The sequence below is a fragment of the Coffea eugenioides genome, chromosome 2 (genome assembly GCF_003713205.1).
Source record: "Coffea eugenioides isolate CCC68of chromosome 2, Ceug_1.0, whole genome shotgun sequence".
NCBI lineage: Eukaryota > Viridiplantae > Streptophyta > Magnoliopsida > Gentianales > Rubiaceae > Coffea > Coffea eugenioides.
The window spans coordinates 76,106,158-76,124,394 of NC_040036.1; the positions used below are offsets into that span (position 1 = coordinate 76,106,158).

The following is an 18,237-nucleotide window of genomic DNA, read 5'->3' on the forward strand; positions in this document are numbered from 1 at the left end:
AAATTATAATTGTCCGTAATTGTTTAATTGTCTTAAATTAGTAATGACTAGCGTGATTGATTTCATATTAGGGAGACATACGATCTAATTTAAATAAATCCTAATAGTGTGTTTGTTGATTAAAACAGAACTTTTCTGGTTTTTAATGCAATCAAGAAATTAAATTTTACGGTCATACCTAAGGTTGTTGCTTGATTAAGGAAGTAGTTAACAGGCGCATCTTTGACTATCGAGACACTAAGAAAAAACTAGTTGTTTATCGCGTATATGACAACTATAACATGTTTATTAACGAATAATTGAGATAATTCTTGAATCGATGATCAATTATTTGAACCACTCCCGACGTTATTTCCTTGACTAGAGCTCGTTTATCCTTAAATTAAGTTTAATTTGCTTTAGTTTAATTGTTTTTAATTTGTTGATTGTCCATTTTTATTTTTAGTTGTCCAAACTCCCTCGATTAATTTTCACTTGAAAAAAAAAATAAATTTTCCTCGTAATTTCTGTGGAGATGACCCTACTTACCGTTCTACTCATTTATATTTTTATGAATAAAAATTTTATTATTACGCAAACCCGACACCTGTCCCATTTTCAAAAGATGAGAAAACATATGTAATGTTAATCATTTTTACTTTTTTTTTTATATTCTAATTTTTGCATTAATAAAAATTTTAATATAGCACCAACAAAATAAGTTTTACTATATTGAAATTTGACTCCACTTATGGTGAGGTCTTGCCTCCACCCCTACATCCGTACGATAAAATAATTGAAGAGCAAATTACTTAACTTTTTATGCAGTTGAGTTTTAACTCTTCAACTACTAATAATATGTTTTTATCCACTAAATTATTAAAAATTTAAATTTTGAAAATTAATTCTGTCAAATCTAACTATTAATAAAATATCTCATGAAATGTGCAGACCCTTAAATCTAATAGAGTTGATAGTAGAATCAAACAAAATAATCCAAAATTCACACTTTTGATAGTCAAGTGACTAAAAACATGCTACTAATAATTAAGTGACCAAATCTTTAATTGTTGAACAAATTTAGTGACTACCCAAGCAATTTGCTGCAATTTGCTCCACAATTGGGAAGATACGGCTGATAATCATGCTTTGCAGCCCCCAGGAATTAGCACCATTTACCTGCTTCAAAAAATGGATAAAGCTAAGCATTGTAGCGATATTCATTGAAACTTTATCGCCACTACAATCTCTGCAGCTGGAAAAAGAGGATTTTGCCATACAAATACAAAAGACTACCTCTTAAACAAGATCTACCGCCTCCCTAAGGCCTAAATTTCTTCCGCTGGGCTTCTAGGAACCTAAGATTTTTACAGAGTCCTAACTAGTATCTGCTAGAAGCCTAAGTTTTTTACACAGTCCTAACTAGTAACTGCTGCTCTAAAAACGGTACAGGGCCTGCAGGCTATAACATTACCGCTTTGAAAATAGTACTAAGACCAGCATAGACATCGATACCACGATTTTGAACCCTGAGGTTTCCCAAAAATTCTGCTTGTCAATGCTCACAGGTATGTTTTGTTGCTTAGTTGCCAACTGATCTCTGAGTTCTTTCAGGGCTCTGTCCCTACGTTCTCCCATCTGTATAGCAGGGTAATATGATTAGAAATGCATGTTAACATGCCAAATAACTGAAGGAATCACGTATGAATCGCTTTCTCCTTTTACAGGACTTTTGGAAAGGTGGGGGGGGGGGAGTGGAGCTTATTGCCATGTTAGCTGCTCAGGCTTCAAGAACCGCTAAAAGTCTCTTTATCTTGTCTTTCAAATTGGGAAAACAAATGTCAAAACCAAGTTTGCTTCAAACTTGAACAGGAATAGCGGCAATATCTCACCATTACACCAAGAGACTACAAAGCATCGAGAACGATAGGAAATTACCCTTTGGAGCTTGCGAGTTTGAGCACGAGCTTCTTGTAGACAAAACTCCAACTTCAACACCCTCTTCTTCAACTCCTGATCAGCCCTTCGATGCTTCTCTAACTGCTCAACATTGCAAGAAACAATAATGTCAAGGCTATTGACGAACTATGAATTGTGGGTAAAGTAACATATAAGAGAAAATGCGGTGGTCAAACCTTGGACTCCAATTCCTTAGTTTTGAGTTTCCAGTGAGCAGACATAATCCTGATCTCATCTCTCAGCTTGGCTATTTCTTCATCCTTTGCAGCCAACAGCTTATTCATCTTCTCAAAATTTTTTGGAGAAACCTCATCTAATATCCTCCTCAATTCGCAGTCTTTATTTGCTCCAGCTTTGGCCAAAGCTTGCATGATATCCTGCTCGACCCGTATGACTTCATCTTTCAGTTGCTTTTGGGAAAATTCTCTTGCTTGAAGATCCTTCTGCAGGTGATCTAACTGCTCACCCAATTTGTTTACACGACTTTCATGCTCCTTTAAAGAATTATTTTTCTCATCTAGTTCTTTCAGAAGCACCAAACACTGCATTTGCGCAGACTCTGCAGATGCAGCACTAGTAGCTGCAGTTGCTTGAGTTGCTGAAAGCTGTGATCGAAGATCATCCAACTCCTTAAGGTACTGCATTGCATTCAAAGATTAATGTTCTCAGCTTAGTGACCAGAAAAGAGAGGGGGGGGGGGGGGGGAGGGAGGCAAAAAAGAATAATATAAGCTGTGAAAAGACACAAGATATTGTACCCTGGGCATTTACAGAACAAGAATGTCGCCTTACATAAGGGAACTCGTAATTTATCATCTCTACCATATGGCAATGTAAATGAAATTCAGTTTTCACAGATTCCAGCTATTGTATAGTTTTTAGTGCATAAGAGAAGACTCAGTCCCCCACTTGTCCAGAAATTCTAGTAGGAACAAACAAACAATAATTAGAAAATAAATAAGAAGTTTAAAATTTTCCACTTGTAGTTTGGAGTAAATACCATCCCAAAAAGACAAAGCGTTGAAAATTTCTCTGTTTCTTTCTAAGTTCAATTAGCTTTGTCCTTCACTCCCCAGTAGAACTGAGTATGGCATAACTAATAATGTTGTTTAACATTTTACCTTTTAAGGGTCAAACTACTTCAAAAGGTGTGGACCGAAGTTCTTTTGCCACCATAACCAGTACAAATGATACTGTCAATCATATGGTAACATCACTCTCGCTTGGGTATACCCCTCTAGTTTTCAAAAACTAAAAGTAAGCGAACCAGGAAAAACAGGATACAACAAACATATACTCCCATAAACATTTGAACAATGTTAAGATTGACAGTGTACTGCCAAGCCAAATATATTAGCAAATGGCTGTATTGGCCTAATCTCACACTAAAAGATTCTCTTTCCCAAACCATTTCATATAAATAAGAGGGACAAACTTTTTGAACCATTCAAACTGCAAAAAAGTAAAGCAAGGCAACCATTTAATAATGAAGTTGATAGTTAATCCTGTTCCTACTTCCCCATAATAACAAACAAGAAAAGCCAAAAAGTAGCTTCAAAAGATGAGTATCAGGTGTCATGCTAATGGATCTACTCACAAACATAAAACAAAAATAAACTATGAAAAAACAAAATGCTAAAGAAAAACAATCCCTCCCTTCAGATCCATCCGGTGAAATCACCAGGAAAAACTAAAATCATCACAAACCAGATTTGCAATCCGAAGACCCATAATAGAAGATAAAACAAAATCAATCTGTTTCGAACACATGCATAACCATAAAGGTGGAATTGAAACTAATACTTTCTCAGAAGTAGATGCAGAAGCACGAAGCTGCCCATTTCTATCTTCCAAGCTCTTGTGTAGTCTGTTTATTTCCTCTTCCATTTTCTTTGCTTTAATCTCCGCTTCCTGCAATTCAAAAAACCATTAATAAAAACAGAAGCTTTTCCAAAACCAACTGTGCCGAGTTTTTGGCTAAAATCAAGAACTCCATAGCAAAATCAAACCCTTTTTCACAAGACCAAGAACCCAGTAAGTAGAACAATCCGCGTTTGCAAAAACAAAAACCCATTAAGAAACTCAAAATTTTTAAGCAAATCGAGAACCCGATAATAAAAACCAAAACTTTTCACCACAATCATCAACTTAAGGCCCCACCCATTATTTCACTTCCAAAAAGTCAAAAAATCATATATCTTTCCATTTCGGAACATGCCTGGCGGGTTAGGGATTCACGAGCAAATGACTGTTCTTGAGAAGCAAGGCGGCTGCGGACATCCTTCAGCTCAGCCGCCAAGGACACCACGTTCCTCCGGAAACTCTGCTTCTTCTCACTTAGATCTTTTAACAAGGGATCTATCTCCCTTTCTCTTCCACCACCACCACCACCAGCCCCCAGTCCCACCGACGACGACAACGACGACACCGAGGAAGTAGACGAGGAGGAAGACGACGGCCTCTCCGTCACCGTCGATACTGATGACATCACTGCATACACAACTACTCTAATGCTCCTCTGCTACTCTGCGTAATAGAAATGAGCCCACTTTGCTATGAGTTGAATGCTTTCATGGCGCTTCATGTGAACACGTATGCCAACCCAGCATTTATTTCGCTGACAATTAAAGAAAATTCTTTTAAATCAGCTAATTAATCACTACCATATATACCACTATTATTACTATTCTTGAAAATAAATTACAGGGCTACTCATCGTTGACAGATACCACACTCAGGTTGATTCAAATTTGAAACTTTTTTTTCTTGAAGGGTGTGAAACTATAGGACTCAACTCAAATCCCAGATGGAAAGCAAGAAGGAAAGACGAACGGTAAAAGATAAGTATTTGAACAGATAATTGTATAAGCCTCAAAAGTCTTACCTTTTTTAGTTGTAGATTGATTTTGAACTGAAAATAAAGAAACCTCTTTTGATACGAAAGACTACAGCTTACATGCAGAAATAATAGCAGTTTTCACATCTATATGGTTGAGGAGACGAGGATAAATGAAAAGAACACGGAAAATACACACTACTACCACTCTGATCCTTCGATTTTCAGCTACACCATTTTTAATTTTAAGTCAAACTTTCATGTGATACAAGCATATAGATGCAGACACATGTACTTAGAGAGAGAGAGAGAGAGAGAGAGACGACGAACGAGGAAGGTAACCACACAAGACAAAAACAAGCCCGGATTCACTGCTTTTAAAAATGTGTTGTGTAAGTAGAGATACTATGAGCTAATTCTCTGCTTCGCCCTTAACCTTTAAGCAATTTGCACTTCATACCCCAAACTTACTTTGGTGCCGGTATATCTTGTTTATATTGAAACTTTTGGGAATGGGTCGTTTTTCCAAATTATTTTTATAAATGCTTTTTAAATTTTCAACTTACTTATAGTAGTCCTACGAAAATTTAAATGTTATACAAAATGTTGGACAATAAGTGGATGGATGTGATGGCAAAGGAAAACAAAAGGGAATCAAAATGAATAATCGATTCAGTGTTTTATCACAAAAGGATCATAATTTTATAATGTTGGGTTAGATTCAAATTTAAACTTTTTGAGATAGACTTTTAACTTCTATTTAAATTAATTACTTCATTTTAACTGTATTTGGAAGTGATTAAAAATTCACATAAATATTAAGGCACAATTGCATAATTAGTTTACAGGTGGTATTGATGAGGGTGGAAATAGCGTGTAAGTCCAAAATGCGCCCACAATCATTTCATTTCATTCTTAGCAATGTTAGAAATTTCCAACTGCATTGCTTTTTTTGAAATTCTTATAAAAAAATTATTTTATAACGATTTGATATAGCTGTGAAATATATTTATGAAAAATGTATTCCATTTTTTGAGGAAAAAAAAACAATGCAAACAAGGGGAAAAGTGAGAACTTTGAAAAGATTCATAATAGGGATGTAAAGGTGGAATCTTGCAATTATTGTAATAAATATGTAACGTAGGGGATTTACCGGCCGTTGATTAGTCGGGGACAAAAGATCGGACGGCGAAGAATGGACTTAGAGGGACGAGGATTTTTGGGTGATTAAGGGGTCTTGAGTGATTAACATTATTGTTGCTTATATTAAGCGACATGGGTCTGGGAAAAAGACAACTGGACAGGGAGTAATAATGAGGGTTGAGGTTCGGATTTGACGGTTATGTTTCTAGGAGTTGGTTCGGAGAGTCCGAGCCTCGGGTTTGTCGAAATGACAAAAGTCCGAGCCTGAAGGTCGGTCAGGAGATAGCGGGGGAATGAGGTAAGCGCGGCAAATCTTAAATTTTCATGGGGAAGATAAATCCGGCCACGTGGACGGCGTGCTGAGCCTTTGGACCCAGGTTTGCCAGTGCGCCAGAGCTCAGTCCATTGGCCCAACTAAACTTAGAGCCCAGCGAATAAATTAATTTGGGTTGAGAAAACATAGGAAATCAGCCACTCAATTTGAAGTAATATAATATGAAGAAGAAAAATGGAAAAAAATGAAAAGAAAAAAGAAGGAAGCATGGAATAATTTGGATTGTTTATCCTAATTAGTATTCCTCTATATTATTATATATTGTATAGATATTAATTAGGTTTGATGAATCCATTATGATAGATTTGTGATTGTGAGGTCTCTTGGTTCATCTCCTAAATCCTAGCCTTTACCCTTTTGCAAGGCTTAGTCACAAAATTATAAGTACTTTTTTCTAAAATTTTTCTAACAGAGAATGAATGAGATTTAAGGAATAAATTTCTAGCCTCCCTTTGCCAGGCTAGCTTACAAAATCATAAATATATTTTGTAAAACAAAAATTTCTAGCAAGCAATAAATTATGTCTAAAACATGGAGAGGATTTGAACTCGAGACATTTAAATTATGAAATTTCAATCTTAGCCACTGGACTAAAGTCTCCTCGGCCAAGTAATGTACATTTATTGTTACATGTGTGATTATATTTCATAACTGTGCTTACATGCAAGCTTAACTTCTATTTTTCGTTAAGTTGATATTGTGGTGTATCTGAATCCTATTTTGTCACGATCAAATTCCTATATTAATACTCATTAGAAAAATTCTTATATTACAGCAATATATAGTGCATGTTACATTTGTATCTTTCATAAAAAAAAAAAAAAAAAGCTTCAGAAAATATAGAGATTTAGGGGAAAACTCTGATGTGGAAGGCAAATTTAGATATGGGCGTATTAATGCAATCAAATTTTCGGTACTCAAAATTTGCATGCGTGCAAAATCTACAGCATCGTACTTATGTAAGAAAAATTCACATAAATGACTATTAACCGTTGTGACTTTACTACTTTTCAATGATTTTCGCATCCAAAACAAAATTCATTGCCTTATGCTTATATTTCACAATCCCATAGACACCTGGTCTGGATTGTGGTTTTCGCAGAAAAAATTTTATATTTTTCTTGACGTATAAAAACTCTTAAAACTAGCAATTCAATAAAATTATTCTATGGTAAGGAGACATTTATAAACTCTCCTAGTCCTCAAGAAAACTTTTGGAAGTCTCTTGTATTCGTTGAGTGTATAAGCAAATCCCGTCCCATGCATAAACCAACGAAAGCACGCCAACAACTGATCTTTGCTCGAAGAAGCTAAGGTGAAAGCGTGAGGAAGCGGGAAGGTAGCTGGAGCTGTAAAGCCTTCGACAACAGCGCAGCTAACCCGACGAACAATGGTGAAGTATTCCTTAACTTGCCTGTACACTAAAAGTAAAAGTAAAATTCTGTACTACTTTTTCGTTTTGGCCTTTTTGTCTGTGTCCAATTCAAATGACGCTGTAGTGCTGTACTATGCCCGTGAATCACATTTTAATCTACTATTACCAGAAATTATTGTGGGCAGTCTTGGAAATATCAGTTAGTAATTTTATCCCCATAAATTTTAATTTTAATTTGAATTGTAATATATATATAATTAGAAAGAATGGTTATATTAAAAAAAAGATTAAAAGGTGTTTTGAGCATTTTAACATAACAAATGTTTTAAGATATTTTAAAACATAAAGTATGACGCTTTCCATGAGAAGGAAGGAATAGTAATGTAGTAGAAGTCATACACAAAACTGCTCTAGTTTTTCTTGCTTTCTATTCGCTGTCCTAATTGGAAAAGATGCAGTTAAGTCTCCCAAGTTTTTGATTGCCTTATTCTTGTATTATTATTATTTTGCCATTTCTTGCTAAAGGGTTTTGCCCTACCTGTTCAACATGCAATATTTTTTTCTTTCACATTTGTTTGCTGCGCAAACAAGGAATTTGTGCATGATCTGAGTCATCTGACAAGGAAAGTTAGTGAAAGTGGAACTTTCCGGGCAACGGTGGTCTACGATGAAGACAATAAATTTGATAATGACTTCATTGTAATTTTTCAGTAGCTAATACATATGAAATAAAAAATTTATTCTTGAGAAACGTTAGACGTTTTTTCTTAAGAAACTACAATCCAAACAAGACCGTACGACTGCTGACAATCATTTGAGATAGTGAGTTATTTAAAATATTTTTACTGTAGCACTTTTTGTGATGTGATGTATGTGAAATAAAAAGATACTTAGAAAGATAAAAACCTGTATTGAAAATTGTAATAATAATATAAGCAAATATATTTGAGGAAATAACCCACTATCCAAACAAATCCATTTGTGTCGAAGGTCGAAACCTTATCACCTCCTATCCTCAACCTTCTCCTCCTCATTCAATGTCACATTAAGGCAAAAAGAAAATTGAGTATTTCGTTATGTTCTTGGACTTGGTATGGTTCACTGAGAAGCTTGATCATAACATCGAGGTTGACTTTACAGGCTGAGTTGAACATCAATGAGGTTAAAAATAAAGCATGCAACGCTATTGATAGAGAAAGAATTTAATTCCCCACTGGCCTTTATTTTCTTTTCCCCTTTTCCCACCAAATTCCTTTTTGTGCCAAATAAAGAAGATTGACAATTAGATTCTTTAGTGGTGGGTGCTAGTGGATTACATGTAGAGCTGTTAAACGAACCGAGCTGTTCGGTAGCTCGGTTCGTTTCGGCTCGTTCGTGTTCGTGAAAGGCTCGTTCGAAATTTTAAACGAACCGAGTTCGAACGAATTTTTTTGTTCGATTAATAATCGAGCGAATACGAGCATGTTCGCGAGTTTTAACGAACATTCGCGAACATGCTAAACGAACGTTTGCGAACACGAACATGTTCGCGAGTTTTAACGAACGTTCGCGAACATAGACATAATTATCATTTAACAAATTTTAGGGTTAATTTTATGGCTGGACTTTTATATTTAAAGGGCAAATTTCTTTGTTTTATTTGTTGTTTTTATGTTAATGTTAGTTATATAGTTAATGAATAATAGAATTTAGTCACTTAGTGCTTTAATTATTTTTTAGAATGATTAATAATTTGCATGGCATATTTAAGGCATAAAATAATTTGGATTCGACCATTTCGAACATGTTCGCGAACGGCTCGTTTATGTTAAACGAGCCGAACTCGAACTCGAACTCGAACATGAATTTTACTTAACGAACCGAACACGAACACAGGTTTGGAGTTCGAAAATTAACGAACGAACACGAACGTTGTTCGAACTGCTTAACGAACAGAGCTCAAACATGAGATACTCGATTCGGTTCGGTTCGTTTACAGCTCTAATTACATGGAGGAAGGATATTCATTGTCCAACTACATATGATAAGGAGCGATTTGTGATCCATTTCAATTTTGATTGCTAATGATATCAAGTTGTGAGTACAATTGTAAACGCATCATTACTCTCAAGCTTGTGATGTACTGTAAAACATTTTTAGAGATTGTACGTAGCTTGTTTAATTTTATGACATCTCTTTAGGGACAAGTACAAGTCCCTAAGTGCAAAAATTTCACATCTAGAGAATTACTGGTGGCTTTCTTTGATCTGCACATTTCTCACTTAAAACTAAAGGTGTGTTTGATAAAACTGAAAATTGAAAATTGAATCTATTAAGTTATTAAATTGTTAGGTACTAAATTTGATATATTTGAGTGTATATCACATTAAATGATAAATGAACAGATCACTTATTGTTTAGATAATGTTTTGACTAAAAAATTCAATGTCATTTAATTAATTAAGATGTTCTATTTTTTTATTATCAAACGCATTTGAACATATTAAGATTTGAATTTATTAAATTTAAGTGCTAAACTGCATTATCAAACAGGCCTGACACTCTTTTGCAAGGCAACCTCAAGAATTATTTTTTTTTCTTAAAAAAAAAGGAAACTCTCTTTTGTCTGTTATTACCAAAATGCAAACTCTTCTGCAAGTAGGCACTGGATGGTCCATATTCCATCTTAAGTCAAATGGTGTCAAGCATAGTAGGGTTAATTACAACAAATCCCCCAAGATTTTAGAAAGGACACATTGTACCACTTTAAATTTCAGAAATATGCACTCTGTCTCCTTAACTTAAAAATATTTTTATTTTCAAACAACAAGAGATAAACGAATTTTGTTGAAAATCTAACCATTTTTTCCAATGTAAGAAATAATTACTTTTTTAACCAAATTTCTCTTTTAATTTCATTTTTGTGAGTTATCTTACTACTTGAATATTATGCATGAGCCATATATATTCCTTATTATGAAGTTTCTGTACTTAACTTTTTCTAAATATTTAAGCATGCAAATAATATATTTGACTTACAAAAACCGAGCTAAGGATTGTGAATGTAAAAATGAAAAGGAATGTAAATGTTTAGACAGAATAAACAATAACAAAGTTGGTATAAGATAATAATTGTTGTTTTCATTTAAGTAATTAGAACACATACATAAACTTTACTTAAAATAGTATGGTTTACACAACCTAAAACCACATATCATTTGTTAATGGCTAAAATACTTGCAGGTTGGCCACAAATGATGTAAAATCAAAGTTGCAATAAAACTTTTCTGTTAATAATGTCTAGCTAAACTATTTCCAAGAGTTATGTTTCTCTTAGTGATTTGTGGAGTACATTTTGTATTTGCTTAACATAATTTGTTCAAATAACATGCACAACATGCGAGTTTTTTATCGTGACATTGGTTATCTCCATCCAAATTATTTATTACAACTTATCTCTTTGCTTGTATTTGTTTTACCAAAAGTACGTTTTCAAAAAAAATTTAAACACGCTTTTCATCTACGTTTTGATGATTCGATCTCACAGAAATAACTGCTAATAAAGATGCTACATGATTTTTGTAGAAACAAGTTACAAAATCACCATCTAAATGGACTCTTCACTGATAATTCGTAGATACTATTGTCATTGTTCGTCAATCATTATTCATTGTATTGGTTCTTTTTTCTAAAATTTTTTTTTAACTTCTTAGTAATTTAAACAATTTGCAGGTCTCTAAGAGTATATTCGTGTAAACTTGTAGAATAAAGTGTGACTATCTCCAAAAATTCGAAGGTAAAGTCAATTTTGAAAATAGGAAAAACTGTGGCGTAATTATTAGTTAGTACTATTACAGAGTGGTGGAAAAGAAAAAAAGTGGAAAACTATTGTGAGGAGTGTAGAATGGTTTGCAATCTCTAAATCTTCTGAACACCAGACCATGACCATGCCAGTCTTCCTACGTCAATCCCAACAACTCTCACCCCACCATCCCATCACCTTGCTTCTTAACCCTTCAGGAGTCACCACCACTCCAAATTATTTCCTCTAGCCACTTTCTCCCCTCCCATTAACCAATTCAATTAGGACTTTACCCAACCAAAATCTGATCTGCTAATTGAATAATTCTGCCATCCAAGATAAAGGAAAGCCCATCAATCTTTGCCCACAATCAGACAACAATTGTTTTGTAAATTAGAATCTGGGTTTTGTTTAATAATGGGCGGGGCAGGAGGAAACGTCGGGGCAGAGCAGCCGGGGGTGGCGGAGCCGCAGTATGCCGCGGCGAAGATATCGGTTTGGTGGGATATAGAGAATTGTCATGTGCCTAAAGGATGCGAACCCCACATGATCGCTCAGAATATAAGCTCTGCCTTAGTCAAGATGAATTATTGTGGGCCGGTTTCGATATCTGCTTATGGTGATACTACTAGAATTGGATCTTCTATCCAGCAGGCTCTAAATAGTACTGGGATTGCTCTCAATCACGTCCCTGCAGGTATATGGAATTGTGGTTTTGGTGGAAAGTCTAGATTTTGATGAAAATTTTGGTGGGTTTTGTTTATTTTTAAGGGAATTATGGGTTTTTTGGTGGTTTGTTGCTTTGTGTGACTCTGGTAAAGTTTATAACTTTTTTGGGATTTTTGAAGTGGGTTTCTGTGGCTAGATTTAGTCTCAGTCTGATTCTTTTTTCTTGCTTGCTTGTTGATGTCGAGTTTGGGGGACAGGACGAGGAGTCGGTGTACGGTGATCAGTTGGATCTGTTTTTCTGATCTGATTAATTGGTCGGAATGTGTGTTATAAGTAATAGTTGTGGATAGATCTTGCTTTTCTTACAGGAGGAAATTTGGGAAGAGCAAAGGGGGCTGCTAATTTTGCTGTAATATCGGTCATGCTATTTTTACAGCATGGTTTTCGTTAAGCTTGTTACTTTGGGGTTTGTGTGGTGGATTTGCCTTTTGCATTGAGATTTAAGTGTTTAATGTCTACTTTGATAAGTTGATTTATTATTGTAGTACCTTGTACTGGTTGTCTGTTACTGAAAAATTTGCACTATCATTACCTTCTCAAGTGTCAGTTCTTCAGGCAAGATGTTTCATTGTGCTTCGAAGTTCGAATAGACAAGGATACCTTTCTGGCTGTTGGATGATTCTCTTTTCATACAGAAAAAAAATTTTCTGGTCACCCTGATCAATACCTTTGCTGTTTCAACACAGTGTTTGCATGATTAGAAAACTGAATAAGAAAATAAGAAAAGAAAACTGAATAAGCTGCTTGTGAAAACTTGGAAGGGAGAGAATCTTGGGTCATTCTTGCTGATTGAGCACTGTTATATGCCTCGTGTTAGATATTTCCTCTTGTATTTTGTGATCTAGAATGGAATAGATCTAATTTCGGTTTCATTTGAATAGGGGTTAAAGATGCAAGTGATAAGAAGATACTGGTCGACATGTTATTCTGGGCAGTTGACAATCCTGCACCTGCCAATTATTTGTTGATTTCTGGTGATCGAGATTTTTCGAACGCACTTCACCAATTGCGCATGCGGAGATATAATATACTTTTGGCACAACCTCAAAAAGCATCTGTTCCTCTTCTAGCTGCAGCAAAAAGTGTATGGCTCTGGACAAGTCTTGTGGCTGGAGGACCTCCACTTACTAGTAGTGAAGCATCCCAATTTGTGAATAACAGCTTTGGGTTTTCTTCCAATGGTGACAAATTACATGTTCCAGTTTCTGATTCGATTCAGATAAATCAACCCCCAGATTCATTTTATGATAGTCCCCATTTGGGAAATCAGAGGTTCCCAAATATGGGAAGGGGAACAGATATAAAAAACAAAGGAAGACAAATTCGGAGAAACTTGACTCAACCAATTATGCCAAGAACTTCAAGCACACAAGATGACCTTGACAATGGAAACCCGCAAAGATCAGGATATGGGCTTCCTAAACACTTTAATGATTTGCATGAGTTTTCTGCTACTCAGAATCCCAAGGTTCCATTTAGTGGACCCTCCCCTAGTTTGATTAATCCAGATCCTTTTCCAAATAATATCAGTATTCCTCATAGCTCTCAACAAATTCACTATCCTATTCCAGTTAGGCCGAACAACCTTCCTTCTCAGCTTGCATTGCCTCCTGGTAACTTTTTACCGCCTAACTCTCATATCCAGTATCCTTCACATACAATGCCTCCTGGTCCTCCCCGACCTGATGCATTGAGCTTTACCTCGGGACCCTTTACATCTGTGCCTGATATTGGTAAGATAAACATTTCTGAATACCCTAACAACCACAAGCCTTCTACTTGGAATGGAGGAGAGCTTAGACAAACATCTATGACAGAACCTACCAACTATGCCAATTCATACAGGCCTCAGAAAGGGCAAAATTTGCAGAAGAAACCACCGGCGCCCCATGAATTAGTTGGAAATAGGTATCCAAGCCCTAGTCAACAGATTCCACCACCACCTGCCCCAGAAGTTGGTAACACTAGTGTCTCTATATCTGAGAGTGGTGTTTGGGGAACTCCAGGATGTCCTAAACCTTCTGAATATATTCAAGGCCTTATGGGGGTAGTTTTACTTGCATTGAACACACTAAAAAATGAGAAGCTTTTGCCTACTGAAGAGCACATTTCCAATTGCATTCGTTATGGAGATCCCAAACATCGCAACACTGATGTTAAGAAGGCTCTTGAGTGTGCTGTTGAGCAGCAGCTGGTAGTTAAGCAGACCTTAGGTGCTGTGCAGCTGTATGTTGGTAAGAATGAGAGACTATGGAACTGTATAAACCTCGGGGATACTAATATAAAGCAATATCCAAAAACAACTTGGGATGAAATCCAGAAATTTCTGTCATCATCTTCTGGACGAACTGCAATACTAGCTACTCAGTGCAGGTTTGCGACAGATTTACCCTTTTTTTAATAGTTGCTATTATTGTTGTTTTTATCATCACCATCATCATAACCATCACCATTTTGTAATTTAGGTTTTGAAACTTTTCTTCTTTCCTTTTCTTTTTTATTTTCTTCATCAATTGTTTTAAGCTCACTGACACTTCTCGTATCCTTTGAACCTTGTGATGTGTTGGATAGGTATGAAGCAGCTACTGTCATAAAGAGAACATGCTTAAAAGATCTTACATTGGGAGAAATTCTGCAGATCTTAAACATGGTAATATACATGAAAAGATGGATTATGCATCATCAATCAGGATGGCAACCGATTAAGATTGTTCTTGCAGAGACCTACCCTGAAACAGGGGTGGCCGCTGCTTCATAATTTCATGTTAAACTAGTTATGGGAGGGGATAGAGCCTGAGGATGGTGATGGATTTATGTCTTCAAAATGGTGGTTTGGAGTTATAAATAGGCTCTATGTGGTCCACCTCCCACCTTCCTAAAGAATACTTGGATGTTTTGAGTAGCTGCGTTTAAGTTTAATTAAAGGATAGACGACTGGGTCGATGTTTAGTTCATATCTGGACATGGTTTGCGTGTTTCTGTAGATTTTGGGACAATGGTAGCTCTGGTTGGCCAGAGTTTAACGAATTCACGCAGGATGTAAATTTGGGAAAATTGGAAACCAGTTGTGAGCTGGGCTGGTGTCGGTGCCAGGTCCTGATTATGACACTTCAGTGGATACTGTCAAGTTGTTTTTCGGATGCTTCTTTGTTGTATACGTTCTTTGCGGGGATGTTTCTCATCAACTCATGCTCTATTACAAATGTACTGAATTTTGAAGGAAGTTGCTAGATGGGAAAGTTGTAGGAGCTCTTTGGAAAGAGATTCTTTTGGAAAGTCATCTGTACTTGGAACGTCTGGAAATTACTGTTGTACAAGGCATAAAGGCTTTTGGTTCATTCGTCCCGGATAAGATAATTATGTCGTGGAAACTGATAATGATAGGTATGCTTGCTGATAGTTTACGTGAAATTAATTAAGAGCTACAAGCTTGCGATGTGGCCTTTTACATCATGCACTGGAGCTTAAGGTAAAAGGGACTTGAATGAAGACGGTTTAGATAATACTTACTTTTTTGGGAAGAATTAGAAGGTACAATGAAGTAAGGGGACACTTTTGAGCAGCCAAAAGGATGAGCCAGTTATCACCTGAACTCCTAAACCTGGGAGTTAAATTAAAGGTAAAAAATCTACATACAACAGAATTTACAGAACGAATGACAGGCAGCTGACAGCAGATTGTTCAAGGCATATGCAATTTGCAGAGTATGAAAGATACGGCAACTGGATTGGATCAATGAAAATTGTGGTATGCTGGTTATATCTTGTATGTATAGTATAATTGAGCTATATTGAAGCATGTTTAAAGCAGGTCCAACATTGTTATTATGTTGATCCTTCTTCTAGATGCATGTGTACACTCAAGTGGGAAAAAATTGTGCGAGCTTCTGATGGCAACCTGCTTCACTTGTATCTATTGTAATGACATAAATCATGACATAGTTGTCAATGACTAGCTCTTGTGATGTCTGTGAGAAGGTTTAATGTTTTTGAATCTTCAGACTAGAATTATTATTATTATTATTATTACTATTATTTTTGGCTGCCTCTGTGGAGTAGTTGGGAATTTTCGTGATTGTTGTACGTGGAATTTCCACGTATCATGTTCACTTTTCTTGTGAAAGGGCAAAATCTGAACCGTGTAGTTTGTCTGCATTGAGGTTAAGGCTTGCTCTTTGGGACGGATAAATGCATCTAGTTTGGTTTAGATTCTGGATTAATGACTTAAACAGAAGTAGACCGGTGGACATGGTCCTGTGCTAATCATTCTTCTCCTAGTCTCTGGGTTTTCATGCTGTGTAATTTGTATCTTCAGGCTTCAGCTGGGATTTTGGATCATTCTTGCCTAGTCTTTGTGGTGGTGTACTTTGTTTCTTTAGCTGGGATTATGATGACAACATAACCTCGTAATGTGAGCTCTTTTATGCAGGCGGGCACTTGTTTGCTGTAATTGCTATTGGATTCTTCAGTCATGCACATGCACTTAGGTATCCAAAACATGATCTTGTGTAGTAACATGGGCCATGCGGTAGATTAAGTCTTTCTGCGTGATTGCGTACATTTACTAAGGTAAAAGCTTAAAGGCCAGTTTAAGAAATCGCAGCAGTTTTCTCTGGCAAATTGCCATATGCTAGGTCTTAGGTTCACAACATTCAAAATTATTTTTTTCTCCAGTTTCTGCTAATTTCTTGCAGCTAACGAGAACCGTCCTAGTTATTCTTTTCTTGGTTTCGTCTCCAAAACCACACGGGGCCATGCTTTTTCTTTCCCCAACCTGGTAATGATCCATTGCAATGTTAAATTCATATCTGAAAATGTACTAGCTCGATTATCATGAACGACTGTCTTGTCTAGATGATGCTCTTTTCTGTGCGTCCAATTCGAAGGAAGGAAGGAAGGAAGATTCATGCGACAGCCAACGGTCATTGTCTGTGGTTGTTGGACGTGTTGCACGTTTGACGCAAGGTTGGTTTACTTTCCGCGAATACTGCTGCCATTGAAGATCAGTCGGCAGTCTGACTTTGATTTTTTTTTTTTTTTCACTAACAACTGCTAATCCTCCCATGGAGGGAAAACCATCTAACTACACTAATTGTTGTTTGTGACCCAATCTCGTGTGTGTCAATTTCTTGATTGTCAAAAGGGATGGAACATAAAGACTAGGACTCAATTCCTGTTTGACACCCCCTATGGCTTGACAGGAGGAGGGAAAAAAGCAGTGAAGGAGGCAGGCATACATGGTACAGGACTAATGACTTGTCCACTGACTTTGGGCATTGACGCTCAAGTCTCACCCATTGGAGTCAAGAAAGCAGCATGAGTTGCTTGGTCCATCAAATTGCCCGGTGGGGTGGAAAGTGGAAAGTGGGAGTTGTGTGAGTCCTACTACTTAATAGTGCATAATCATTTTGTGCTTTGTATGGCTATATCCCATTACCTAGTTGCACAAATTGAGATGGTATGCAAGCCAAGCCAACTGGTGTGTCACTTAAATGATACCAGGTTTGGTTATTGAATAAAATTTTCATATTGGGTTTTGAACTTTTGATACAAATAAAATTCCAAATTCACGTATAAATGAGTTAAGCTACTTGAGTTTGAATTAAAGTTGGCTTGATAAAATAAAAATTGGTTGGAGTTCAACGAGAAGGATGCTAAGGTGCTCGGCTCCGGAGTAGAAGTCCAATTCTTGAGACAGCTTACAATAAATTTTTTTTTTAAAAAAAAAAAGAAGAGGAGAGAGAGAGAGAAATTGTTCTCTTCCTTGTAAGCATTCTCCTTTAGTGATTTTTTTTTTGCCATAATGATATTATTTCTATAATCTAATATATTTTCTTTTAGGAGGAGGAGAGTATAAAGAGAATGTATAAGAGACTAACAGATATATAGACTCAATAAATCAAATGAATGTTCTGGTATCTCTTTTAAATTTTTTTCATTGCAGGTAAAATTCAAACCCCCGACTTGCAGTTCAAAGAGAGATTTATTCACTTTTTGGTGGCCACTGATGATTTACATCATACTTAATTTCTCTTTTTATGAAAAAATTGGTTGGACATATATCTACTTATCTAAGAGCTGCTTCTAGCATTGAACATCAAAA

At 36.1% G+C, this 18,237-nt stretch overlaps 2 protein-coding genes across 4 annotated transcripts; one reads left to right on the forward strand and one right to left on the reverse strand.

Moving 5' to 3' along the window:
- Positions 1–1,159: 1,159 nt before the first annotated feature.
- Positions 1,160–5,081, reverse strand: LOC113760667 (nuclear envelope-associated protein 2-like). Of its 2 annotated transcripts, none has more exons than XM_027303342.1 (6): positions 4,822–5,081; positions 4,156–4,463; positions 3,741–3,848; positions 2,115–2,576; positions 1,918–2,019; positions 1,160–1,617 (listed from the first exon to the last, which is right to left on the reverse strand). In XM_027303342.1, exons 2-6 carry the CDS (start codon positions 4,423–4,425, stop codon positions 1,450–1,452), a joined length of 1,110 nt encoding a protein of 369 aa, XP_027159143.1. In that variant the 5' UTR covers positions 4,426–4,463; positions 4,822–5,081; the 3' UTR covers positions 1,160–1,449. The 2 variants fall into 2 exon arrangements, with proteins under 2 accessions (XP_027159143.1, XP_027159142.1); XM_027303341.1 differs by having other exon boundaries at positions 4,156–4,554.
- Positions 5,082–11,553: 6,472 nt separating this feature from the next.
- On the forward strand, positions 11,554–17,612 carry LOC113763365. 2 transcript variants are annotated; one of them, XR_003467336.1, is made up of 6 exons: positions 11,554–12,103; positions 13,017–14,508; positions 14,707–15,882; positions 16,564–16,911; positions 16,989–17,099; positions 17,336–17,612. XR_003467336.1 is itself a non-coding variant. In XM_027307138.1 (3 exons), the coding sequence occupies exons 1-3, from the start codon at positions 11,824–11,826 to the stop codon at positions 14,891–14,893; spliced, it is 1,959 nt and encodes a 652-aa protein (XP_027162939.1). In that variant the 5' UTR covers positions 11,554–11,823; the 3' UTR covers positions 14,894–16,157. The 2 variants fall into 2 exon arrangements, 1 of the variants encoding a protein (XP_027162939.1); XM_027307138.1 differs by lacking the exons at positions 16,564–16,911; positions 16,989–17,099; positions 17,336–17,612 and having other exon boundaries at positions 14,707–16,157.
- Positions 17,613–18,237: the final 625 nt, after the last annotated feature.

What these genes read in the sequence shown, in the direction of transcription:
- LOC113760667 (XM_027303342.1), bottom strand. Translation starts at nt 4,425, where the DNA reads ATGTCATCAGTATCGACGGTGACGGAGAGGCCGTCGTCTTCCTCCTCG. An exon ending in GTGAATCCCTAACCCGCCAG is followed by an intron (nt 3,849 to 4,155) that starts GCATGTTCCGAA and finishes TTTGAATTGCAG; the next exon opens with GAAGCGGAGATTAAAGCAAA. An exon ending in AAACTCGCAAGCTCCAAAGG is followed by an intron (nt 1,618 to 1,917) that starts GTAATTTCCTAT and finishes CCTGCTATACAG; the next exon opens with ATGGGAGAACGTAGGGACAG.
- LOC113763365 (XM_027307138.1), top strand. Translation starts at nt 11,824, where the DNA reads ATGGGCGGGGCAGGAGGAAACGTCGGGGCAGAGCAGCCGGGGGTGGCG. An exon ending in TCTCAATCACGTCCCTGCAG is followed by an intron (nt 12,104 to 13,016) that starts GTATATGGAATT and finishes TCATTTGAATAG; the next exon opens with GGGTTAAAGATGCAAGTGAT. An exon ending in ATACTAGCTACTCAGTGCAG is followed by an intron (nt 14,509 to 14,706) that starts GTTTGCGACAGA and finishes TGTGTTGGATAG; the next exon opens with GTATGAAGCAGCTACTGTCA.